Raw genomic sequence first — 27922 nt, 5'->3', positions numbered from 1 at the left:
AAACAGGCCTCCTCGCTCCCCTCTGTTCTCCTCCTCCTCTCCCTTGCAAGTCCCATATACGAGGCGACTGACCCACTTTTCCTACCTCCCTGAGCCATTACCTGGAGAAAATGTAGTGATGTGATGTGCGAGCGTGTTGGGTTGGTGGGTGGGTTTGCAGCACTGAACAAAAGCTTCTCATCTTCTCCTACTGTACAGAAATGAAGGTGTAACAAGGACTCCAAAGAAAGCATGTCATTTCTTATCAGATGCTATTGCATGTGAGATTGCTTCTCTAATGGCGTGTCTCGGCCTAGTATGTGTTTTGCTTCTGTGCTGCCACACATGTTAACTGAGCTCACTCAGGTAGACATGAGGCAAATTTGCCAGACAAATGGATAATTTGCCAAACACTGCGGGACCAAATGAAAGCAGTGATACTGCATAAATTCCATTGCGCTGGTGTAAATTGTTTACAATCCTAAGGGCTTTATGGAAGGTAGAGCCATCACTCATTGTTTTCACAGCATTAGATTGATATTGATTGACTCTGACAGCTAGCATCATGATACTTAGGCCCAGTGACCATTTTCTCTCTTTCCCCCTCTTGGCTCATTTTTGTCAGTCCTCTTGCCACCTTCCTTTGTGCTTGCCTTTATTACCCTTATGCTACTTTTTTAATGTTCTTTTCACTCTGGCGCTCTCTTTCCTTACAGGCCTCACATGGTGACAGAATACATGGGCATCAGGAATGAGAGTTTTATGAAGATTGCTGCTGTGGGGACATGGATGGGAGATTTTGTCACTGCCTGGATGGTGAGATTCGAACTCATCCGTGTCCACATTAAATAAGTCAGCTTTTATGAAAAGAAAGACAGACCTTCAAATTTTAACCCTGCATTATGAAAAGCACAATGACTGAAATGATTGAAAATAAACCTCTTATTCATGCTAACACCATAATTTGTTAAATGAAATTGTGTTAAGCTTTATTTTTTTCAACACATAGTAGATCAGTTTAATAAAGAATAGCAGCTTTATTTGAGAAAAATGTGCAAATATAATTGGAAATGCTGAATAACTTGCATGCTAAAATGCTAATACTTTTTGATAATTTTATGACTCTTTTTTTCTCTCATACCTGATACAAAAAAAGATTTAACCATTTTCATATAAGAAGAGAAAACCAATTTGTTCAGCCTGCTTCATTAAAGTGCAATATACAGTTAGCAAAATAATAGTAAAAATCTAATAGACGAATGCGTAAGCAAGTCAGTATTAAAAAAAAGTGAAATAAAAACTCAGTCTTGCTAAACTTGGGATTCTTATGAAAACATCTGTATTATATTGTGAAATGTTTTCCTGGTAACATTTTAGAACTTTTTCATTAGAGTAGCTGCACTTTATAGCTAGCTTGCTAACTCTGCGCATGCTATGATGGCAGTTTTAGCACTTAATTTCACATTAGCATGTACTTAAGCTAATGACCTTTAGCCTGTATCGTGGGCATCATAAACTGAAGAAATAATAATTGTTTGGGGGTTGGGTTTTTTTCTCCATTTTTTTAATTTTATCCACTCCACACAGTGTATCTCAGACAACTGCCTGACGGTACAGAGCTAAGAATAAAAAGAGCCCTAACTTCATAAATTAGCTGAGCAGCAACAATGAGCATCAAGTATTCAGTATAATATAGACTGTCATGCACAGCTCAAATACACTATGCTGAATCACTAACCCACTAAACATGCTTATAGGTTTTGATAATTTTATAAAAGTGGAATTTTTTTCTCTCATGTCTGATATGAAACATTTAATCATTTTCACATCATAGAAGAAGGCAAACAAAATTCTGGTAACATATATCTGATAGACCTTCCCAGACTATAAGTTTGGTCAATATAAAAAAACAAAATTGTGAGCCTAAATACCCAGCCTTCCTAAAACTTTGTACAAATCTGTCACAAATGACAGACGGTGCAGAGCTAAGAACAAAAGGTTAACGGCAGCAACCTCTAAGCAGCAACGAAGACCAAGTATTTTACCCAATGAGTGTTTAAAAAAAAATTATTTATTTGATAAGCCTTGCATGGCTGCAAGCATGGTTACTTTTAGCTGTGTTCATATCATAATAATTTAATAAATCATGTTTACAACCAGGTCAAGATACAAATGAAGCCATTCTTCACGTACCAAAATCTAATTTCTAGGTCAGGTGTATCCTCTCAGCCATATCAAGGCACACACTTACAATGCAGCTTTCCACACTAATCCAGTTCAGTCTGCTATCAAACCCTCAGAGGAACAAGCGACTGATGTAAGGAGGGTCAGAGGAAACAATAGGTGCACAGGGAGGGACAGAGTGTGTTGTAGAAGAAACCTACCTCTGTTCATTTATCAAAATAAAAAGAGGAGGAGAGCTCCAGCGGGACAGGACTACCTGTGGTGGGAGGAGTGCGGGCTTTGACACCGGCATGCACACAGCTGAGACAACTTGACAAGCTCTCTCACCGGTCACATTAGTATTCTACAGTACATACTGCAGAGAAAGAGAGCGGGTGGAAGGAGAGACAGAGGAGGAGGGAGGTAGTCGGTAAGAAACAGAGGTGAAGGGGAAAGGGAAATGTAAAAGTGTGGTCGGAAGGGAGCCGGGGGAGGAAGCGAGTGAGAAGGTGAATCAGGGAGGCAGAGGTAGGCCAAGACAAAGTGCTGATTCCAAAATCCCTCCCAAGTTTTTCGTTTTTTTTTTTTCTTTTTTACATTTGATTAATTCAATGAGGCACTTTGAAGATGACCTCTGTGTCTCCTCTGCATAGCAGATTTACAGTATAGCTTTACTGGTTGAGTGAACAGGAAGTGTCTGTTTTTGAAATGCTGCAAAGCCAGAAACATCTCATCGATTCCCTGATTCACATTCTTTCTCCAACACACTATCTGCAGTGAGGTGCTTTATTGACGAATTGACCTTGCCTCTGCAGCAGCTCCACATAAAGAATATAGAGGAATTTTTTTAGATGCTATGCTTTCTGACACAAGTCTGCAGCCGTGCAAAGAAGATCTCCCGTAATTGACTTTTAATGACATTAAGGATGACAGCGTAAAAACATTTCCCTAGCTGTTGGAAGCACAACATTAATACTGAAAGAAGCGAGTATGTTTCAAGGTAATCACATAGTCATTAGTGGTAAATCAACAATGGAGTGCTATTGAGTATGAATCATTCAGTATTCACAACTTTATACCTGTTCAGTATTCAAAACTGTATACCTGTAGAGTAGACTGTCATACAGTTTGGGGAAATAAGCATTTGATCAGCTGCCAAATTTGTAAGTTTGCACAGTTAGAGACTTATTATTTCTTTTTAATTTTTATGATACTTTCATTTTAATTGAGAGAGAATATTAACCAAAAGTCCAGGAAAAAAAATCCATTACAGAAAAGTTACAGACTGATTTGCTCGTCACTGAGTGAAATAAGTGTGTGATCCCTTCCATGACTTAGTTGAGAAACCCTTGTTGGCAAGCAGAGGAGTAAGATACTTTCTGTAGTTGGTCACAAGGTTGACACTCATCTTAGGAGGAATTTGGACCCACTCCTTTTTGCAGAAACTCTCTAAATCCTTTCGGTTTCTTGGCTGCTGCTTGGCAACTCAAATCTCCCTCCATAGATTTTCTATTGAGGTCCTGAGAATGGCTAGGCCACTCAATGACTTTAATGTGGTTCTTCTTTAGTCTCATTTGTTGCCCTGGTGGTATGTTTTAGGTCATTGTCATGCTGGAAGAGACATTGACATCCTCAGTGTTCTGGCTGAGGGAAGGAGGTTCTTATCCAAGTTTTTATGGTACATGGCTGCATCCGTTGGCCCCTGAATGCTGTGAAGTCAGCCCAAAGCAAAGTGGTCCTCCCCTGTGTTTGATGTCATACTTGGCATTTCTCTTTCTCCAAATACAGTAGGTCGAGTTGATAGAGCAAATTAGGTTTCATCTGACCATAGGACTTTCTCCCAAACCTTCTCTGCATTGTTTAGATGTTCTGCAAACTTAAGACAGGCCTGCACATGTGCCTTCTTGAACAGGGGGACCCTTCAGGCACTGCAAGATGTCAATCCATCACACTGTTGTGTTAGCAACAGTGTTCTTGGTGACTGTGTAACCGCTAACTGCCTTCAAATCATTAACAAGCTCCTCCTGTGTGGTTTTGAGATGATCCACCACCTTTTTTTAGGATCATTCTCACCCCATGATGCAAGATCTTGCATGGAACTCCAGACTGAGGGCGATTGATGGTGTTCCATCAATCACTATCTTTCATTTCTAAGTAATCACACCAACCGTTGTCACCTTCTCACAAAACTTCATGCTGATGGTCTTGTAGCTCATTCCAGCCTTGTGCAGGTCTACAGTCTTGTCCCTGATGTCCTTTGACAGCTCTTTGTTCTTGCCCGTGGTGGTGGAAAGGTTGGAAAGGAACAAATTGATCCTCTGGACAGGTATCCTTTATACACATGACGAGTTGAGTTAAGGAGTGTCTGCAAATAAATGATAGATTTATTGTACTATGTGTGCCACATGGGCACAGAGTCACGTACACACATACATGTATATTTAGGAGGCAGAATTATGTCTTTCACTATATGTTTGTAACTCTGGAGCAGCATGCAGCATTGTTATTTGTTTAGCATATACAGTAGTTAACATATGTATAATTGAAATGTCCTGATAAACCAGATGGTTTGATTATGATTTCCACTAGATGAAAACTGTTAAGTAAGAAATGCTAATACATTGTTTCTTATTGTTTGTTGAAAATGTTTGCACACGTAATATGGCAGCACTTGAACATTATCTAAATGGACTGGCATTTATATAGCACACTTTTCGAGTCATATTGACCCCGACGTGTACACATCTATGATTGCTAAAGAAATATTTATCAAAAACACTAATAAGATATAAGAGATTTATGTACCACCCAAAAATTTAGATGACATAGTCAAAGTTTCCCTTTGACTTTGAAATGATTCATATTACTTTTATGGCTATCTAGTACATTACATATGTAGCTACATCTAGAAGGTGGTTAGCCCAAATCATTAGGGAAACAGGTAGCTTGACTTCATCAGCAAAAAAATATAAAAATCTTTACGATCCTCCTCTGAAATTTTCAATTAACACTTTGGTTTCATTTGCTGTATCTATTCATACTCCTCTGAAGAGAACTTATGGGAAATGACTACCCTGCCTGGGGCAGGGTTACCAGGGCCCAACCATGGAGCCAGGCCTAGGGAGGGGGCACAATTAGAGCACCTGGTGGTTGGGTCTTAGTCGACAGGGCTCAGCCAGATCTAGTCTGAAGAAGCAACATGGGCCTGCCCTACTGTAGACCTGGCTTTGGGAATGCCCCAGTGTCCCTCTGGATGAGCTGGAATAGGTGGCTGTGGAGAGGGAGGTGTGGGCTTCTTTGCTTAGACGGAGGCCCCCATGATGCAGTCCCAGATAAGCGGAAGAAGATGGATGGATGCAGTAACTTTTTTGACAGTTTGCTCACTAATTCCATTCAGACATTTTCTTTTGCTTATCAGAATTTGGGATGCAGTGGCAGAAGCCTAAGTATAGTAATCCTGACATCATTGTGTTTGCCATTTTAATCCTAGCGGACCCAGAGGCACTCAAAGGCTAGATGAGACACACGGTTCTGTCCTGGCATCTCCTCCAAAGGGAGGCATTCAGGAGTGATCCTGATGAGATGCCCACACTTCAGCTGCTTCCTTTTGATGCAAAGGAGCAGTGATTCTGCTCTGATATTCTCACTGTAAACCTGAGCTGAGGCATTTTACAGCGGAAATTTATGTCACTTTTATCCGTGACCTTGTTCCTCCGGTCACCATCCAGAGTTGGTGTGAGGGTAGGAATGTAGATGGACTGGTGAATCAAAAGCTTCTGGCTCAGCCCTGTTTTCACTACAGTGGTGAAAAGAGGGCCGAGTGCCTGCCTTACTGCGGGCAATGCGCCAATCCACTGGTCAATCTCATGCATCACCTGCCCGTAACTTGTGAACTAGATTTGAAGACACTTGAACTTCCTCAGTTAGGGTAACAACTCTCCCCCAGCCCACACAGAGAAGTCCAAGTTACAAGTATTTTATACATTATTTTACTTTCTACAGGTGACAGACATGATGCTCCAGGATCAGCACTACCCAGACTGGGGCAAAGCTGCCAGAAGGTTCTGGAAACAAGGCAACAACAGGATCGTCCTGTTCTGGTATGTCATTTTCTTACACTGAAATAGAATGTCTGTTAGACTGTGCTTTTCTTTACCTGCATGCACATAAGATATCAGTATTTCCTCAAGCTTTGAATTATACTACGTCTTCCTGCAATAGAATATAGAATAGAATAGAATAGAATAGCCTTTATTGTCATTGTACAGGGTACAACGAAATTGGAGTGCCACTCCCTTGGTGCAAAAATACAATAATAAATATAAATGTAAAATATAAAAGGTGCAATAAAACAAACAATAGTAGGTACAATATATACAGGATAGCAGCATTAATATAATGACAGTAAGAATAGCAGCATAATAATTGACGGTGACAGTATGGAGTAGCTAAGCAGTTTCAATTGTTTTTGTGATTATTTACTATGGTGATAGCTCTGGGAAAGAAGCTATCCCTGAATCTGTTTGTCCTGGTTTTATGTGACCTGTACCGTCGGCCTGATGGTAATAGTTCAAACACTTGGTTGCTGGGGTGAGAATGGTCCTTGATGATATTGCCAGCTCTGCTGAGGTACCGAGAGTTTGCAATGACCTCCAGGCTGGGCAGAGAGCAGCCGGTGATCTTCTGGGCTGTGTTGATGACCCTCTGCAGTGCTTTCCTGCATACCATGTTGTTATGCTGTACGTTAGGATGCTCTCTATGGTGGCTCTGTAGAATGTCACCAGCAGCCTCTCCTCCAGGTTGTTCCTCCTGAGCACTCTCAGAAAGTGGAGACGCTGCTGGGCCTTTTTTACCACCGCCGTGGTATTTGCAGACCAGGAGAGATCATCAGAGATCTGCACGCCCAGAAACCTCATGGAGTGCAATGCTCTGTAGGAGTGTGTACATGCATGTGTGCATGTTATGTGATCTGTTCAGCGCGTTGCAGGGTTACACACAGTCAATAGCCATGTTAATCATTCCTCACTCAGTGTCAGCACCTTTAATTAGAAGAACAGGCTGAAAATCAATGGACACAGCGAGGTCTCCAGGCAAACCATAGCCCTGGCTTTTACTTACTCATACCACAAGCTGTGACCCTGAAATAAGTGCTAAACAAATGCTGCAAACCATGTCTGATGCGCACATTACTCAACAGACAAGTAGAACCACTCCCTGTTTAGATGCACTACACCACCGCTGCATGGTCCCAGCGGCGTTCATTCACAAAAGTCCTTTGGTGCTGTCAGATAGTTTGACATGGCGTGTCATTCAGATATGGCACGTAAAAGCTTCTGCAGTGGTTCATCTCGGGGTCATTGTAAAAAAGTGAAAAAAACTGAAACAGGTCTGACATCTAGTTAATAGGAACACAGAGAGCTCGAGACATCTCAAACTTCAAAGCGAATTTGGCCGCAGCGTTTTAACAATTCCTTTTCGCCGAATTGATTCACCTGCGATTAGAATGCAGGCGGACGAACTGTTCGGCGACTTTTCTGCAGCCCTTCATTATATTGATGGATGCCTCAGCTCTCTGTGTCACAATCAATGCCAGATTTGATGAGCTATCGTTTGAAATTCAGCGCTTGAAATGTGATTGATAAATGCGTCGTTGGATATGTCTTGTCAATATGTGCTGAAGGGCCGTTGCAAATTGTAAAGGACAGTGCCAAAAGTCGTCCGTGCTGAGGGAAGGGAATGCCGCTTGTGGAATAATAAAACCCCTCAAAATTTATCTCTCAAACAGCTGAAATGGGATATGAGCTGGCAGTCACTATCTGCAATGCAGCCAACTGATGTGTGGTGTGAGAATGCACACAACTGCACAATAATCGCTGGGTGACATTGAGACAAAATACACAGTGGAGAATAATACTAAGTCACATTGCCTCTCTTCACATGGCTGAGAAATTTTTCAGTAAACACTGAATGCAGAGTAATCCCAGTGTGACATGAACGAAATGCGGGAAGTGTTAAAGAATGCAAAAAAACCCAAAAAGCCCTCTCTAGGTAAGTGATATTTTGGCTCATGTTAAATATGTAAATGCATGGAAATATGTATGCAGTAGAGTTTTGAATTACTTTGTCTCTGCATCCACAAACAGACACAGTTATTGTCTATGCACATTCATCTTCCTGGAAACTCACGCTATTTGTCAAATCTTGGTAAAAGAGTGTGGTTCAATGCATTATTGAGTCCATGAAGAGAGACCGAACAGTGCGAGATTTATCTTCTCTTGTAGCTGTCGTACCTGTTGTTTGTCTTCTGAGATATGTGATGCTAACTGTGCACCTTATCTAGGCTGGAATTTAGAAATAATATTTAAATGTTCTTTTTTTTTCTCAAGTTTAATGCTTGTTATCCTGCTCCTCTCCTCTCCTGTGCTGCAGGACAGTACTCATCTCTCTGACATCAGTAGTGGTTCTGGTCATCAGTACCGACTGGATCAGCTGGGACAACTTGAACCGAGGCTTCCTGCCCAGTGATGAGGTCTCCAGAGCCTTCCTAGCTTCCTTCATCTTGGTCTTTGACCTTCTCATTGTCATGCAGGTAGATCACCCCCATGGGGCCAATTTAAGGGGGGGAAAAAGAAAGAAAGAAAGAAAAAGAAGCAAGCTGGGATGTCTCTTGGCTTACTCTATTACCTACCTTGCCAGATCCTCTGCCTCCCCCTTTTTCCTTCCTATTCATCAATGGGGCACTGCGGCACAAAGCAGTGCGAGGGCGCTTGATCCCTCAGCTGGCACGGACACAAACTTACACACACACACAAACACACGTATATCTGTTTATATACAAAGATACAAATGAGTTAACTATATAGATGTATGTGTATATTCATGTTTTATGCAGAGAGATGTGGTGTTAAATATAAATTATTGACTTTTTAAAAAAATCTCTTTTACCGTCTTCATCATGTTTCCCAGACCTCCCTATGAGCCTAGAGACCAGTTTATTTTGTTTAATGATGACTCACAAGATTGGAGTCCCCACCGCCCCCACCTCCCCCACCGCCCCCCAACCCAATGTCTTCTCTCTCTCACAGGAGAGTGAACATCAATAAAGCCTGTGTCAGTCACTCATGAATATGCAAATGTGTTTGTCTGGGGAAAAAAAACCCCAAAAACACATACTGTGTGCTTAGGAGAAAGACTGTGAGATTTTTGTTTTCCCCCACACTGCTAACCATGCGCCTGAACCACAGGCCAATCATCTATTTGCTCAGAGCTTCTTGAGCCTAATTCAGCAAAGTGCCTCCCAATGTTTAATGAACATATTTCACTGTAGCTCGTTAGCAGGTATTAGAGAACTTGCTACAATACCAATATCTGGTATCCCCTAAACATATATTTCTACTCTGTTTATTATGGTAATTATAAGGAGCCAGCAAATGTATGGGAGGACATCTTTCAGTGTTATAAATACCTCACTCCACAGAATCCTGGCACCGACGCCATTATTATTCCCTTGGTATTGTGTATTAGAACAACTGTAACACTAAAAGTGATTTCTAGAGTTATTTATTGAAACAGTTCATTATTTTAAGAAGGGCTTTTTGCTGCTCAAGCCAGTAATTACTTCACGCTGTGGTCTTTTCCTCACAATTATTGTGATTATGCAGATTTAAAGCAGTAGCTGATTTTACACTGTGCAAGCGTTTCCTCCCAAACATCTTCGCGTCTCGCTGAGGCCAGCTTTTTCGCCTTCCTTGACCGACTCCTGGACGATGTGTTTGACATCTCCGTTTCTGGGCCCTCGACTCTCTCGCTCACGCTCACTCACTGTAACTTGGCTGTTTATCATTCCCGGCTCGCAGTGATTTGTTTACGACAGGCCTCCGCTCATTTTCTGCGTGGTGTACAGCAAGCACATTTACTGCAATTATTTATGAGTCAAGTTAGGTTGTGCCGTTACAGGGCTCTCGCACCAGCGGCCGTCACTACATTCCTTCGGTCAATAAAAATTCATCCGCCGCAGCCCTCCCAACAGCTTCATTCGCCTCTATCCTGGATCTGTGCCATAGTTAATCTCACGCCTCCATGAGAAAAGATGGGTGATTTTGTTCTCAAACTAATTAATGCTCCAATTAATGACCTGTCTGGATTTGCCTCCGAGCAGGGTTTTATCTTCTTTTTTATTATTATTATTTTTTATATAATTGTGGCTTTTTGCTGTTTTGGGTTTTCTTTGGCAGCCAAATGTCAGATTTCTGTATATACATATTTACATATGTGAAAGATGTTGATACACCCTGCCAGTTTACTCTCCCTGTATTTGTTGTAGAGACTCATTATTTTGTGGTAGGAATGTTTAAATGCCATGCCTGCAAGTGCTACGGCAACAGATACAGCAGCTACGGAAGCAAAGTGGAGGACTTAATTAATATCCAAGGGGCTCTCGTCAAATTGTTTTGCTGTTCTGTTCATAGATATTGGCACAGGAGACCTTGGATCACATGAGGATGTAGTGAATTCAGATGTGTTAATTTCGCGCAGAGCAAGAAGCTCTGTGCAAATAACAGAATCAAATGGAAATGGAGCTAATCTGAAATTATGTGTGCCTTGTTTTTTTCCCCTCTAATAGTGATGACAAAAGCTAATTTGCAAAATGATTAAGTCAGCTCAGCAGAAAGAAACTGTTTCATAACATTTTCATCTCTCTGTCTCTCTGTGTGACTTTCATTAGTTTCATCTGTGTTTATAATCATTTTAATTCCATGCTTTTCATAATCGTAAGTAACTCATTACAGAAATATTTAAATACATTTTAAAATGGTGTCGCAACACGGACATACAGTATGCTGTAGGAATCGTCTCCAGCACCAGAGAAGCAGACAGTAACAATTTAAGGCTCTGTATTCGCTGTTAAGTTAGATTTTACTTTAAAAAAATCACTTGATCTTGAATTTTTTGATAACAAAAGCAAATTTTTGCTCACTGCCCACTTTATTAGGGACACTTGTTCAATGGTTGGCAGAAGCCTACTGCGTTCATGTATGTAGACATGGTCAAGATGAAGTTTAAATCGAGAATCAAAATGGGGAAGAAAGGGGATTTTAAAAGACTTTGAATGTTGTGTGGCTGTTTGTGCCAGATGGTGGTGGCCTGCAAATTGGTGATCTACTAGGATTTTCCCACAATCATCTCTAGGGTTTACATGGAATGATCCAAAATACAGAAACTATCCACTGAGCGACAAATGCTTTGTTGATGCCAGAGGAGAATGGCCAGACTGCTCTGAGCTGTCAGGAAGGCAACAGTAATTCAAATAACCACTAGTTATGACCAAGATGAGCAGAAGAGCCTCTTTGAATGCACAATATGTTCTTCAAGCAGACGGTCTCTAGCAGCAGAAGACCAGATCAGGAGCCAATCCTGTCAGCTAAGAACAGGAAACTGAGGCTGCAGTTCACACAGGCTCACTAAAATTGGAAAAATATTGCCTGGTCCTGATTCTTCAGCATTAGGATAGATTGATCAGAAGGCGATCCTAAATGTCTTCTTGCCTTGTATCTAGGAGACCTTAGCAGGGAAAAATTTCCTCTGACAAAAAAGCTCCTGGGATCACTGAAACATACAAACCCCCTCCTTGAATTATCAAGGAGTTTTAGAACTCCTTGATAATTCAAGGAGGGAAAGGAGCCAGCTGAGGGGGTTTGGGCATCTGATGCCTCCTGGACACCTCAAAGGCAAGGTGTTTCAGGCTCCGACTGGGAGGAGGCCTCTGGATTTGCTGGAGAGATTATGTCTTGGCTGGTTTGGGAACAACCTGGTGTCCACCCAGGTGAGCTGGAAGAGGTAGGAAGTCTGGGCTTGCCCCCTTGACCTTAACCTAGATGAGTGGCAGAAGATGGATGGATGGATGGATGGACTGAGCCCCTTAGTTCCAGTTGAGCATCATTTATATGCCAAAGCCTAGCTGTATTATTGCTGACCATGTCCACCCCTTCATGATCACAGTGTACCCATCTGATGGCTGCTTCCACCAGGGTAACACATGAATCATTTCAAACTGGTTTCTTAGGCTACGTTCACACTGCAGGCGAAAGCGCATCAAATCCGACTTTTTTGATCCTATGCGACCCATATCCGATCATGGTATGACAGTGTGAACAGCACAAATCCGACATCGGGAACGCTTCCTGGCCATCCCGTGTAGATGTTAGTGAAACTGGTGGGAAGACAACGTTGGAGAAACGTGAACATTTTATTTGTACTGTATAATCTGCAGATTCTGACAGAAATCTGTAACTTTCCTTTGAAGCACTGCTCCTCTCTAAAACAGCAATAAGGATAATTATTAGGCCATATGTAAATAACAAAATAGCTTTACAACTTAAAGCAAAATTGGAAAACGTAAAGTCCAAAAAGAGTCTTTATATTAAGGGCCATCAGTGAAACAATACTGTTTGGTCTGGGTCTAAACAGAGCACGTTGTGTGAGACTTCTCCTTTTGCTCATGCGGGCCGCTTTGAGGGTTCACAATAGAGCGCGTTTGCTGACACATTTTATCTGTAGTGTGAACAACTAGACAAAAAAATCGGATTTGATCCAAAAATCGGAATTGAGCATTAAGACCTGCAGTGTGAACGTAGCCTTAAACATGACGGTGAGTTCAGTGCACTTAAATGGCCTCCACAATCGCCAGATCTCAATCCAACTGAATACCTTTGGGATAGGAATGGGAGATTTGCATCACCGATGTGCGGTTGTCAAATCCGCAGGTGTAACAGATTTGACAGCTGCTCAAGTTGTCATGTTAATACGGACCAAAATCTCTGAGGAGTCTTTCCAGCACCTTGTTAAATCTATGCCATGAAGAACTAATGAAGTTCTAAAGGCAAAAGAGGTCTAACCCAGCTCTAGCATGTGCACCTAATAAAGTGGCTGATGAGTGTGTATTGTTTATTAATTAGAATTCAGTTAAATTTTGAATAATTTAAAAAAAAATCTAATCTAAAAAAATTCTTCAGTACTTCACTGGTTTAAAAATGCAAAGCTGTAGGACTCTGTAGAACTGACAATTTTCCATTTTCAAAAAAAATAAGAAATAATTTTTTTTCACTTAATAAATGAATTATGTTTTGTATATGAATAGTGAATAGTTTCACTAAAAACCTACTAGCCACCCAATAAAACTACATATTTGCAAAAAAGAAAAGTGACACCACGGGGGCAGAGGAAGATGCTGATGTTGAGCTGCCTGCTGATATTTTTATTTTTTTTTAATCTGTTGAAATCCCACGTGCACAGGCACATGAGTACACACCACATGCGTGTAAACACACAGGCTCGTCTGCCGTCTCCAGAGGCTGGCACCACGTTTAACCTCCAGTCAGTTTATGAAGAGACTCCACTGAGTCTTAATATTAGCTAATATTGAAGCCTTCGGTGAAGTGTTCAGCATCCAATAAACTACGATGCAGAGTTGACATTAGTCACGTCAGTGTATTCAGATGGGTGGCAGCATCACAATTGCGAGCTAAATTTTCAAAACCTGTTGTATTTGTGCGTGTTTTAGGACTGGGAGTTCCCTCACTTCATGGGTGACCTGGATATGAATCTACCAGGAATGTCTACAACACATGTGAAGGTTAAGCTTCCTGTCTGCAAGCGCATCTTTAAAGAGGAGTACCACATTCATATCACAGGTACACTCAGACACAGGTCCTCCGGACAAAGAACGGGGTTATTTCATTGTTTTTTTATGAGAACCTCAGTTTTTTTTTCTTTTTTCTATTTTTTTTTTTACAGCTGTTGGAAATGGATTAGGCAGCAGAAAGAAATAAAAATGTCCATGAGGGAGACATAACTTTGCCCTATTTTTGAATTGTGAATACTTGAAAAAAAAAAAGTGCTGTGGCTGCTCTACTTTTCCACTCCTTTCTTTCTTTGGGGAAGTGTTTGTTGGTTAAACCACAAGCAACCATTTATAATACATGTGTAGTTTCTGTGGAAAGCAGGTGCCAGCGCCGCTTCGATTGTGTTTCCTGTTCCTCGCTTTCCTCCCTGATGTGCGAGATGCTTCCCTCATCATCTCTCGCATCTCGGCCTCTGTAATGTTCTCTGCAAATGAGTGTATTTCCCATTTAAAACCGTCCTACTGGTTTCTCCATTTGGTTCTGCCACATGAACACGGCCTGTCATGACTATCAAGGGGAGGCGAACCAGTGTTCCTGAGCTAAATGTTAAACTGTTCAAAGGCTCAGTGGTTCGCAGAAGGTTGTTAACCTTAATGCATTGCATATCCATTAAGCATTATGGAAATGGCTCCGGTGCGACGTGATTGGTTTAACTGAAAGCTTATTAGCATCATATCTCGGGGAAAGGTAGGGAGTAGTGTCACATATACCAGGGGCGACATCTGCCTGCTATCAGACAACCTGGGCAATGGTAGTGTGGGCTGTCTCATGGTAATATAGTGATCTTGTTAGGAGATACCGTGGAGGAGCTACCACTTCTATCTGCATGCAAAATGAGAGGAATTTCTGATAAATGAATGTGACAGCATATCCATCTATGGGACTCTGCCCTCTTAACCATGTTTGGAGGAGGCTTGTGTGGTACATCGTTGAGGATATGCTTTAAATCATCTTTACAGTGCGTGCATGCTACTTAGCTTTCAAAGACAAGCCTGGTCTAATCCAAGTTGCAATTCTCATTGCAGGTAAGTGGTTCAACTATGGTATCATCTTCCTCGTGCTGATTTTGGACCTTAACATGTGGAAGAACCAGATCTTCTATAAGCCCTATGAATATGGGCAGTATGTTGGGCCTGGTGAGAAGATCTTCACAGTGGAGGAGCCAGAAACCCTCAAGGACTTCAATCACAGCACACTCACCTATGAGTGGCGCTCCACCAACGTTGACCCTAGGACCAACTTAACCTACGTGGAGCGGGACATGTTCCTCCACAGCCGCTACATTGGAGCCAGCTTGGATGTGAAATGCCTGGCCTTTATTCCGAGCCTAGTGGCGTTCGTACTCTTTGGGTTTTTCATCTGGCTGTTTGGTCGATTTCAGGACAGCGAGACCTTCACAGAAAATCCAGACAAGACTTACGAGAGGATAAAGAGGAAGTCGCCATCCGAGTACAGCAAGGAGATGGGCGCGACGCCAGAGGAGACACATGTCACTATGAGCGATAGCCTCAAACGATCAGGAATGCCGATGCTTCTGTCGGTGGATGGGCCTCACTTTGGAGCGACACCCTCTACGAACTCTACGATTTCCATGGAAACCCAAGAGACACATCCGAGCATTGTGATCGACAGCACGGAGCAGGATGAACCAGCAGTCTCTTTCGATGTTCACAAATTCTCCCCATGACTTGACGAACCTCTGAAACTTTGTACCTGCAGACAAGTTGGAACCAACATGATCAATGGTAAACAACTCGAGCATGTTTATTCAGGACAGCACGAGGTGTCAGAGGAGGATCTTTAACACAATTCTCCAAGTGAAGGACAGAGTGTTATTTACCTAGCCTAACCTTGATGGCTGTTCCAGTCATATTAATATATTTTTGTACCAAAAGCATTTTAAAAGTCTTTAAATGGCACCAATTCTGATACATAGCAGATCCATTGCAAAACCTCAACTGACCAGGTGCTACCTTGGATTATACATTTTCCTAATTCAATTTTGTCAAGGTACACTAACAGGTGCCTGTAACAGAGAACTATTTCTACAGATGTGACCTTGGGTTAGTGGAGTTTTATTGTTTCAAAACAGTGTTATAACTACAGCAGTGCCTTGATATTTCATATATTCAGATACGCAAAGCATATTCTAAACAGCCTGTGTGACTATAAGGATCTGCTTTACTAATGTCTGACATACTGTATGCTCTTATCATATCGACATCATGTTACCTCATGTGATCCTAAAACTTTATCATTTTAATTTATTCTCATGCGATGTCACTCTTACTACGTTTTAATTGTGTTTATGACCATCGGTGTACGGTGACGACCTCCTCATTTACCCTCACTTGATTTTAGTTGCAAAGATAATAAATGCAATCAGCAGAGATCAAATAGCTAAGCAGCAAGCCACCTCATGAGTGCTTATGCGGCTGCTGCACCTTTACTGAATACCAACAGAGGGAGAAAAGGTGGTTTTTGCCCTTGGCATAAACATAAACGTAAACCATTGAAGTGCAGCGGTGACTTCTCCAAAGCTCAGGGCTTCTTTATGTATAGCTAAAAGTTGTAAAAACAGATTTTTTTTTCTGTTTTATTACATGAAAGAAAAGGTGCATTATCCTACTGTAAAAGAAACCCTCATTCCAAACATAACTAAAAGCTGCAGCAGTTAAGCTTAAACTGGCTTTAATGTGTAAAAGTGTTTGTACACCTAAGTTTAGGGGGTGTTTGGTCCAAAAAAATGTTGTTATTTTGTTTTTTGTTTTTTTATACAATAAAAAAACGTCTAAATTAAGTTTGTTGTTAATTATATAATGAACTTGCTCATGCTTTTGACCAAAGATGCTCAATCATGCAGTATTTTGAACATATTTGCAAGAAAATGTGATGATTTGGGACAAAGATATGTACACACTGAGACAACGCGAGATAGCATGTGCTCTTGTTGTACTCCACATTGATGTATAATGCACAATATTACACTGTGGCTGCAGAAATAAGAAACTATGACATGTATCTATATGATATTTCTCAAATAGTCTGCTTTGTTTGGCAATGAAAGGTACAGCAGTCATCATGTAACAGAATATGACCAGATTTCTTACAGTTTGTAAACTGTTATCTACAGTACAAATTAATATAATTACATTCGCATTAATGGATTATCGTTTTTTTTATCTTTAATTTTTGAAATCACAAAAACAATTAAAATGTCTTTTACTTAAGGTTGAAGTCCTATTCTGGTAGAACATTATACAGTGGAGTTTCCTGCGTTTGTGTTTTTGTGTGTGTGAACTGGAAGCAGAGCGAGAGAGAGATGTCCACTTGTGTCTGTACATGATGTTTTATACTTAACAGTCCGTGTGTGTGTGTGTGTGTGTGTGTGTGTGTGTGTGTGTGTGTGTGTGTGTGTGTGTGTGTGTGTGTGCGTGCAGACGCTTGTGAAGTGTGTAGGTGTTTGCTGCTACACTTCTTTTCAACAAAGGCCATTCTGTGAAGAGGTCAATTTATTCAGCATAATTGGTTTGCAGCTCTTGGTTTAGTAATTATCCTTTTATACATTAAAGCTCTGTGAAGACATTAGATATTAGTGTTTTACCAAAGGGCAGAACCTCTTTGGACATGAAGGGGCTCTAATATGTTTGGAATGCAGCTGTAATTGTTTGGGTTAAAAGTGAGGCCTTTGTCTTGTTCGGACTGTTTTCATTGTGTCGTGCTGCATAACTGACAATTCCTACAAGTTCCTCTCTGTTTTTTGAAGCAGAGGAGATTGTTCAGTGTTTGCGCAGTGTACTGTACTACTGTTGAACCTCGTGCTACCAATAAATTAATAAATTTTTTACATTCTGTATCGCTTGACCACTTTTCAACTCCTTAATTCTTTTTGAACAAGGTTGCTGATCTCGATAAGTAACTCGCAAGGGTGAAATAAGTTCTGCTTTTCGGTTTTTCTATATGCTTGGGAAGTATAGTTGCCAAGCAACAGCGCAGGTCAAGCTTCTTGCATCTGCTGACCCAATTAATGTGGGCAACAGGAGAAATAATGATACTATCTCTTCACAAGGACACTCGAATACGTAGCCTGCATACACATAGCACCCAGCTCAGATTAGCATGAGTTCTCCTCTGAGCCTGTCCGTTGTTTGATTTATGCCAGTGGGAAACAATTTGAATTTGTTACTTGTTTTGTTCCCCGGCGGGATTTGTTTATAGAACATGTCTACGTGTAAATGAGTTATAGATTGGATCGAAAATGTCTAAGGGATGAAAACTGAACTCACTGCCGACAGAATTGGTTCCCAGTGTGGTGTTGGGACTCCTCCAATGAGGTTGAGAGAAAAATCTGAAGGGCCTTGAGATGATTGATAATATATTAAAGAAGAAAAAAAAACGTGCTTTGTTACAGAGAATTATGGCACAGTACGGCTTTTCATCTTTGCTGTTTTGCCATGCACGCCGCTTGGCTCTGGATGGCAGTGCCGGATGATCAGAGCCACACTGGATTCAAGTGAAATTTTGAAAGGAATGTTGTGAAATTTTCTAAAGACACTGAAAGAATCCTACAAATGTTAGGGATCACATTTATAGAGTGAACGAGAGCCAGTCGCTCACTGTGCGTTTAGTGTTAATCGGCAAATGTTACTGTGCGAATTTGCTAAATTTGTATGACATGCATGGTAGACATAAACACCAGGATATAGTTATTGTGAATGCTCTTCAACTTTTACCTTTTATCTCAAAGTGCAGCTGTGTCTAAATAAGAGATGCCGATTATGAGAAAGGGCTGAAATCCAGCAAGTGGTTAAAGAGAAAATACCACACAGAGGAGTGCGTTATGAAAGATCTGTGATGTAACAGTTATTCACTTTCACTAGGAAATATTCAACCATTCTTCTAAGACTCTTGGATGTGCTGATCGCAAATTTAACTACAAAACAATCTAATTTAAATTGTTTGTTCTATTAAAAATGCTCCAAAAGCACCAACACCACAAACACGGTCATGTGGTCCAGTTTGGCGACTCAAATGAGCTGGGAGCTATTCTGTGTCGACATCCATGTATTATATGTACATATTCTTGCTTATAATATAGGATTTCACTCTCTTTTAGGGACTACCAGATGTTACCCTTCAGATCAAGTCCCATACACGCATCTTGGCCTTGCAGTTTTTTTTGTCTTGTAAGCTCTTCTGTTTTGACATATATGCAAAAGTTCTATTAAAAAGGGTTGCATGTAAGCCTAGATCTAACCCATTCTTAAAGCATGTGGTTGTTAATAGATAAAAGAGACTGCAGGGGTTGCTGGTGATATAAAGTGGTTGATTGTTTTAGGTCAAATCATGTTAAACGGTGACTGTTTTATCCATCAGTTGGAGAAAGCTGCTTCACGGGCCTGGAATCCAACCACCCGTTTAACACAACAGAGGAGTGAGTTATGAAAGATCTGTATGTTGGGTCTGTGTTTCCACATGCCCCGCTAGTTTAGAGACTTATTCCTCATGAAGAACACAAGACATAACAGAACATCTTTAACCGGTCTTTAACTCGCTAACGAGGGAAGCCTTGGTCAGAACCAGGCGGTGGAGCATAATGCTCATCACCTGTCTCTAGCCCAAATCCTTCAAAGAGTAGCTTCCCTCGCAGCTATTTATTCCCATGATAGTTACAGTTTACACAATACAACACAACACAAGCACCTCCCAACGTAAAACCCTCCAATGGTTCTAAGACAAGGCACTATGTGTGTGTATGTGTGTGCACGTGTAAGCACGTGTGCAAGAATGTGTGTGTGGGTGTGGGTGTGTGTGTGTGTTTGAGTGAGTGTGTGAGAATGTGTGTGTGTGTGTCATGGGGGTGCGTTTGTGTGACCTCCTGCTCACCAAAAGGATCATAAAAGCAGGAAGCAACATCAAACAGAATCTTCACAAGGGATGTGCTTGTGATAAAACACTACAGCCTCCTCCCAGACCCTCGAGAGGCTGGGGAGGGGGACAAAGGAATGTCTTGATCTTATAGTTTGAACTAAGACTTTAAGAAACACAATGACAATATTCAACAATTTGACTTAACACTGTAATGTGACAGAAGCAGTTAAACAAACTGATGTGAGACTATGCTATCACAGGTGTCATCCAATCCAGCACTCCATTGTCAGTAACCATGTATCCCGGGATGTGTAATTGCACCCACAACACTTGAATCCTGCTGTGCCATTCACTGTAAATTAGCTTTAATAAGAGCCTCAGCTAGATTGCTTCAGTAGTAAATATTAAAACACCTGCGGTGTGAAAACCAAGCAGATTTGTGAATACCTGAGGTCTCACTGATGCTTGTTGTTTGTCTGTGAAATAAATCTCATTGCCAGAGTGTATTAGCTGTTTTTACTGAGGCCTCTTCCAAGTCTGCCATTGGGCTGAGAAATTAGATATTGATTTTTTTTTTTTTTTTTTTTTCTTATTGAGGACCATGCAGAAAGTGAGAGAGCACATCAAAACGGGCATTTCAAAAAATGTTTATGGGGTGTTGGAGCCTGATACCCACGTTGTCTTAAAAGTGTATCGACTTCTCCCTCAGTGCCGTGGATGCATTCGTGTTGGAAACGTTCATGATCAATTGCTTTCTGTCTGGTAATCAAATTTTTAGCTTGCTTCTTTTTTTCATGACAGAGAAGCTTTCTTTCAAACTGACTTCAGGCACCTTTGAAATGTTCCCCATTATTTACTATTTGTTCCAATAGCATGTCTACAAATCCAAAAAGACATAAGAACTGCTTTTTGAGGGAGGATATGAAGCACTATTGTTGGACCTAAAGCTAAATATAAGCCAGAAAAATTCTCTAGAGGGAATGAGCCATAGCTACAGATCAACTGGAATCTTCTCTACTGTCTTTGAGCTATCCTCCAATTAGATCAGTGTATCATGTCCTGGCATGGCCCATCACTCTGTGCTGGCAGCTCCGTGACTCTTAGAGACCTTGTGAAATTTATCAGTACTGTCAGTCCCAGCCAGCTACAAGGTTTCCCTTCAGTCTTTTCACCAAGTCTGAGATGGTTTCTGTCCCCAGTGGCCACAAGGGAAAGAGAATTCATCAGCAATTCCTTCTGCGGGTTTCTGATACCTAACAGAGGAACATGTGGCTCGGATAAATCTCTCAGAACCTCCAACAAATCACTCAGAGGACTGAAACCCCAGGGGTGGGTTTGTGATAATGATGTCTGCCATACTCTTCCTGTGTCGAGGAAGAGGATCAAATTTTATTCAAATTGTTCGTAAGTTATATAAAATGAAGAGCTGCTTGGTGAATATTAAGAAAAAAAATTCAGTTGCAATGTCCTTCAGTGGTGCAGCAGGTAAATGACGATAAAATCCAGTGTTGGGGAAAAATGTCTCCTGTTTTTTTTTTTTACCAACATTGGACCCACAAAACTGAAAATATCAAACAGAAAAATATATAATAGAAAGATATCTGTCACTGTGCAGCATATTTCTTTGTGAACAGTGAAAAAGTTGATCTTGACATTGTAAGCCTTGCTGCAAAACTCACACACTGCACTGTTTTAAATAGTTTTATATAATATGTTAAAGTTGACATGCATCGTTGAGCTCCATCTCCTGACCTAAGCACACTGAGATTTAAATCAGCTGATATTTTCAGGTGACTGAAATGCCAGAAAATGCTAGTAAGTCATAGCAACTGACCAACAGACAGGGGTGTAATTTCCAGGAGGGTTAGGGGGGTTGTTGGCTGATATGTTGAGACTTGATTTCTGCTGTGACATTAAGGTGGTAGGGTCAGAATTTGGTGTAACCATCATGAACGCGTGTATCCACCAAATTTGCTATCGGTGGTGTGTGGGATATTTTCTTGGCTCACTTTGTGCCCCAATTCAGAATTGTGTAAACACCACAGCTTACCTGAGCATTGTTGCCGACCATGTCCATCCCTTTGTGACCACAGCGTTCCCTGCTTTCCGACTGCTGCTTCCAGCAGGATAGCACACCTCCTGGTTTCCAGCAACTTGTTGAGTCAATGCCACAAAGAATTAAGACAGTTCTGAAACCAGAATGGGGGTCTGTATACTAAACTGTATAATACAGTTTTGTTTACCTCCTGAGGAGGTTCTTCGTCGATAAAAACAAGTTCATATGAAATAATCAGTACTAAATATCCTGATTGTAGCACCTTTGGCTGTACCCACAGTTGAAGCTGGAACCAAAAGCTATAGGCGCTGTGGGCACAGTGAGCACTTGTGTGGATGTTTGCTGTAACACAGACAATTCAAAGTGGCTTCCATTCTTGCTTTGGCTCATGCTCTACATGCTTATGCATTAAGTCAATCCCGCACAAGCTGTGACAAATAAGCAGAATGAACAGAGTTTACCCTGCAGCGATAAGAGGTACGAATACACACAAATGCTTTAAACTGCACATGTCCATGTAATTCCCTACACATAGTACATGGATGAGACTGCCAAGTCCAAAAAAGATGATTTTCAGGTGATTGTATTATTGCATGCTCCTGGTATCTTTTTGTCAGATAAAGACCCTTCTCATTTTTCAGAGCGCAGTGGATTTTGCAGACCAATTAGAGCAATTTGAAGGCTAGAAGATCACTGAAAACGACCTGTCAGCCCAAATGTATTACTAATGCGTTTTTTTTTCTCTCGATTTAAACTCCGCACTTAAAGTAAAACTGACTTTTCACTGTTGCCTTGCTTCACCAGCTACAATCACAATGATATGTGTGGTCATTAACAGTGAATATAGGACAGGCAGTGAAGTGGACTCCCTGTGGGTACAGGCATCTGTTGCAGAGGGTTCAGCGCTGCCATGGAAAATTGGACATTTAGGAGCCAGCTGGAGGACCAGTCTGCCCTGCTGTGCCACCACTACTCAGGTGCCCACTGGCTTCATGCCACCACCAGCTAGAAGCCACTGGACCAAAGCAGGCCAGATGGTGCCCTTGCCAACCAACGAGCAGCCGCTGTGAACTGTCCACTGCACACTGTCCACTGCCCTATCATTCAACTCAGGGATGAGTTTGGAATCATGATAACCTGAGTTAAAAAAGTTTTTGGAGCGAGAGCGATGCAGAAACAAAAAAAAAAGGCTCAAGTGAGCAGAGTGTGTGTTGGAATATAAATGGGCCCCCATTACGTTGCGTGTTTGTTAATGTAAGCAGCTGCGAGGTAGAATCAGTTCGTGGAGAGAGACTGTTCCACAGGGAAATAAAGCCATCTCCGGGCTGAACTCATTTGTCTGTGGCTGTGAAGGGATAGATAATTATATTAGGAGCTTTAAGTGCTCTTCTGCGATACAAGTATTACTACCATCTCCAAAGGCACAGGACAAAGTCGGGAGGAGAGAGGAATCCATGTGCTACAATTGCGGCAGTCGTCGCTCTGCATCCAAATATGCAGACCTGAAAGTGTATCCACCGCACGGGGCTTTGTATAAAATCCAATCACTGATAGAACACTGTTAGATCTATAAATCACACAAATTTACTTATCTAGTGTACAATATCTGCGGGGGACAAAATCTCTGACTTTCCTCAGAACAAATTAGTTTTGATCAGTGTTTGTGCTCTTAATTGTTTGAGCTTCACTGTGCAGAATAATGTACGTTCACAGCGTGACACTAATTCCTTTTTTTTTTTTTTTTTTTTTTTTTTCTTTTTAACCTGTCCCGTTTGGTTCTTTTGCCATCAGAATTATTGTCTAAAGGCGAAGAAAGATGCCCAACGGATTTACTTTACCAAATGGACCATCCCAGCCTTGCCGTAATGGTCCATTTGATTCAAGTTTTTATTGTTTATTTTATTTTCACTTGCTGAATACGGGACAGACTTGACTGGAGGAGAGAATGTGGAGAAAGAAAGAGGGAAAGAAAAAAACCTGAGAAGAGGGACGGGGAAAAAGGGCAAAAAACAAAAACCAACAGAATAAGCAGACAAAAAAATACATATATCGATCACCTGGATCACCTGTTGAGAAAGAAAAAAGAAAGCAAGCAGAAGAAAACGAGAGTAATAAACAAGATCACAATGATATATGAGAATATGACAGTAAATACTAAATATTAAACATTATTGTGCAGCACGTGAGATCGACAGCGCACAGTGTGCTTTGAGGTAGGAGCCAAAAAGGGTGTAATTTGTGTGTGTGATCACCCGTGTGTACACCTGTGAGCATGAACGCGCTTGTTTTTAAAAGGTTCCTTCATGTAATGATCTGCTAGAGGGTGTGGGGGGCCACTGCCCCGACCTCCAGGGCATGAAGCAGGTATGGAGGAGATCAAGACTCCAGACATCCAGAGGCCCCCAGAACACAAGAGACCAAGGAAGACCAACAGAGGGGCAGCCGCGTGACACTAATTCCAATTCATCAGCCAAAAGCGTAAAGTTCCTCCAACCTGAGTGTAAGGTGTGTACCATCACAGCTAGTTTAGAAGTGAATCACAAGCAGCTTAAACTTAAGCCAAGCTTGCGTGGCACAAACACTGAGAACAAGGCCTTTCAGTGTGGTAAGACGCATTTTGTGTCCGGTTAATCATTTTTTCACAGAACTAGGAGTAGATGTTACATTAATAATTTATATAAAGTTAATAGATTTTTTTTTAAATGGAAACACATATTATTCAAAGCAGATCATTTTTATATATAATCTTAAAACAAGCCTGGCGGTGGTTCTAAAAGGGCATGTTTACAAACCATCTTTTATATGCAAGGCATCAAATATACACCAGCATTCATAATTAGTCAATCTATCAGTGTTTATTTCATTTTTAACGTGTGACTGCAATAATATGACAGATGCATTCACATTAAAATGTTTTACTGCTGCAACCAGTGGAAGGGAAATTCGTATTATTTATGTATTTTTTTTATGTACACATGGCTAGCTGAATCGACTAATATTTTATAAACTGGATAATCTTTCTGTAAAATGTAACTACATAAGTAGTGTGTTTGTTTCATGGTCAGGTCACTTCCTGTCTGTTTAGTTTCCATAGCCATTTCTTGCCTCACCTGTAGCCAATCTGCCAGTTAACATAGTCTATATAGTCCTCCACTGCCCTTTTGCTCTTTGTCCGATCGACTTCACGATCTCAAGCTGTCCGGACATTTTTGTGTTTTCTCTCTGCTTGTGGGTTTTTTTCCTTTGTTTCCTCTGTTTTTCTTATGTGTAGGGTTCCTCACCTCCTCTTTTCCACATCCTCCTGCCTGGGACCCGGAAATCAATCTCAGTATCCCATGTTGAAGGATTTCTGAATTGCTAAAATGGATCAGAAAGGAGAAGGCGGGCTTGCAGAGGAGCTATGATCGAGGATGCGCAGGTGTATCCTGTGCATCAGCATATAAAAGAGGCGTGGCACACAGCCAGAATACACAAACCGTGGTGGGTGATTCTTCAAACAAGCAGTGATTTGTATTGTTTCGGTTTTTAAGATGATTGTGAGGCGTGTGATTCAGGGTTTGGTTTTTTTTTTCAGTATTTGTATGTGTGTGAGACAGAGGGTGTGATATCTTGCCACATTGCATGTTGTAACTTTAATTAAAACAGCCATGAATATTTAAAAAAATGCAAACAGTGTTACCTCTGACTTCACAAAACACAGGTGTAGTTGGGCTTTCAATTGAGATTGCTTTAAAATAAGGCTCTGGAGCAATGCTACAGCATGTTAAATGCTCAATGGCTCAGCTCACATCTCTGATTGGAGTGACTAGGATTGAAGGAGAGGAAAGGAGGGGATGTGCAATGAGAAAGGGGTGAGGTTTTTAACTTTTTGTCCACACCTTTGTTTGCATATTTTCAATCTCCTAGAAATTATTAGAAAATGGATTTAAGACTTTAATCTGCCTGATTTCCTTTTTGGGGGTCTTCTCCTCTGAACAGTCACAGTGTCTTACACTCTGAGACTTCAGCAAAGTTTACTGCATGTCATGCTGTGCCACACGGATCTAATAAATCCAGTTTTATGTATGCAGACTGTAAGATGATATAGTCTAATCTGCTCAGGCGCTGCAACACATGGTTACAATCCCTTCTCCATTTGTTTCCACGGTATACATTCATCAGTGCAGTCATGCTGGAGGATGAGTACAGACAAACGCGTCTGCTACCTAAAGTTAATCAGATTTTCTTCTTTGTTGGAATGATCGCAAACATTTTGTAATGCATGTTTGTGTTTTACAAACTAACAGTGAACCCAGAAACCTAAAAATCTAACTGAAGCCACTGTATGGCCAATAAAATCTCATATCTGTTAAATCGTGATAAATCCAAACTGTTTACATAAGAAAAAGACAAGCAATTAATGTAAATGGAAATACTTTATTTCACTATTACACAATAACAAGCTGGAAAAAAAATTACAAAAAAGAGAAATGGAACAAAATGCTGCAAAGCACCACATAATTTAGACGACTCAAATGTGGCAACGGAACCTTATGCTAACTGCCTTTGCTCTAGCTAATGTATCATCATCATCATCATCATCATCGAGAATTTAGAAATCAGCAAAAATATTTGGACATCAAGCAGAGTCATGCCAGTAATAGTAATATTTTACAGTTTCATGTAGCAATGATTCGGAGTGGGGAATGGTGATCCTTAAAGGTTCACTCTAAGTGGTGAGACATAACAAAGTGGTGGGTTTCAGGAAACCGTAGTCCATCATCTGTTTGGTATGATATACATTTGCATTTGGTATAAAGGAGTTGAGGAAGCAGGCGCTGGTCATAGAGTATTTGCTCTACGAGTTAAAGCTTAGCACCAGATGGGTGGAGTTTACTGTACAGAACATACAATCAACTGTGGCTAATCAGAAGGGAAAGAAAAATACCTGAAAGGTTACATTTTTTACAATTGTCTGTATTTGACAATGTGACACTGGGTGTGTTATTCTGAACTTCCACCCATCTGATTCAGCAGGCCAAAACAAATCCTTACAATGCAAACACTATGTGACCCACGTCTGTGAGGAGGACAGTGAAGAGACACAGGAATGGTGTTATTTTTTTATGTATTTTTTTTGTATTTTTTTACATGGAGAACACTGTACAGGTGCCTTCAGATCTGCCAGGACTAAAGGCACATGGGATCCACTGAGCAACAGATGTGTCCATTCTGGAAACACAAAGAAAGAGAAAGAAGAGAGGCACAAGTTTGTTACAATTTGACCTCAGGGCAGCTCTTTTTTTCACCCAGATAATATTTTTGGGTAACAGCAGTGCTGCAGCACACAGACTCGGTTTGGCATTTAGAGTTTGTCTGGGCGCTAACTGATACAAGGTGGCGATGCTGTAACTAAAAGGATGAAAAATTGCTGTGCTTCATTTCTGTTGAATCAAAAAACTGACTCTTTATAATTACTTTCAAATGTACACTTTTGATATTTCCACAAAGCAATGTCAAAAATCTCTAGCTGGCCTGGTGATGAGGGTGAGGATGCTGCATTTCAAGTATCCAAGAGGCCAAGGTTTTTAATTTTAGGCTTGCATTTTAAAGCTGCTACTCCAAGGACTGTTTTTAGGTGAATTTAAAAACTGCGTGCTTAAATAAAATTTGACCCCCCCAAAAAAGATGCATAACCTAAAGATGCCTCCCCTCCCCCGTGACCCTGACTCGGACAGAAGAAGAAAATGGCTGAATAGATGAACGGATGATAGAGATTCCAAAAATTATGATGTTTATTGAAAGTCCTCTGAGAATAGCTGTTATTTTCTGTCTGAGATGCGGACATCATTGCAGGCACGCGCGACGAGAATATTTAATAGTAGAAATTCAAGTGAGGGAGTCAGCCTTGGTGGATTAAGTCCAAAAGCTCAGGCAAACAATTTACGCTCACATTTGGTAATGAAGAGGATATTGCCTGCATAGTTTACTCTCTCCGTGACTGCTCAGCGCTGCAAAATAAAAACTCACGAAGAGCAGCTTTCTCCATCTGATTTACTTGAGCTGCTGATGTGAGTGTGTCTCCAGACATTTTCAGCACTTCATCCTCAAATCTGTGTGCTCCTTTAGCAGAGGAAAGAATACATCCATGATTTCCTGCTGCAGCCGAGCCAGAGGCCAGGAAAAATGACGC

The 27922-nt window shown here is 41.0% G+C and overlaps 2 protein-coding genes across 4 annotated transcripts in view; one reads left to right on the top strand and one right to left on the bottom strand.

Annotated features, from left to right (window-relative positions):
* Window positions 1-17659, top strand: part of tmem117 (transmembrane protein 117) — a 47877-nt gene extending 30218 nt beyond the window's left edge. For all 3 annotated transcript variants that reach the window (XM_063479319.1, XM_063479320.1, XM_063479321.1), the window contains 5 exons: window positions 696-795; window positions 6145-6242; window positions 8572-8731; window positions 13703-13832; window positions 14849-17659. In XM_063479319.1, the coding sequence (XP_063335389.1) occupies window positions 696-795; window positions 6145-6242; window positions 8572-8731; window positions 13703-13832; window positions 14849-15510 (1150 nt within the window). In that variant the 3' untranslated portion in view covers window positions 15511-17659. The remainder of the gene's footprint in view (window positions 1-695; window positions 796-6144; window positions 6243-8571; window positions 8732-13702; window positions 13833-14848) is intronic.
* An 8515-nt stretch (window positions 17660-26174) lies between these two features.
* The window catches only part of nell2a (neural EGFL like 2a), an 81645-nt gene continuing 79897 nt past the window's right edge, over window positions 26175-27922 (bottom strand). The window contains exon 20 of the mRNA XM_063479318.1: window positions 26175-26961. Coding sequence (XP_063335388.1) covers window positions 26920-26961 — 42 coding nt within the window. The 3' untranslated portion in view covers window positions 26175-26919. The remainder of the gene's footprint in view (window positions 26962-27922) is intronic.

This window comes from Pelmatolapia mariae, linkage group LG7, assembly GCF_036321145.2.
Source record: "Pelmatolapia mariae isolate MD_Pm_ZW linkage group LG7, Pm_UMD_F_2, whole genome shotgun sequence".
NCBI lineage: Eukaryota > Metazoa > Chordata > Actinopteri > Cichliformes > Cichlidae > Pelmatolapia > Pelmatolapia mariae.
This window is presented reverse-complemented; position numbering and strand designations above follow the sequence as displayed.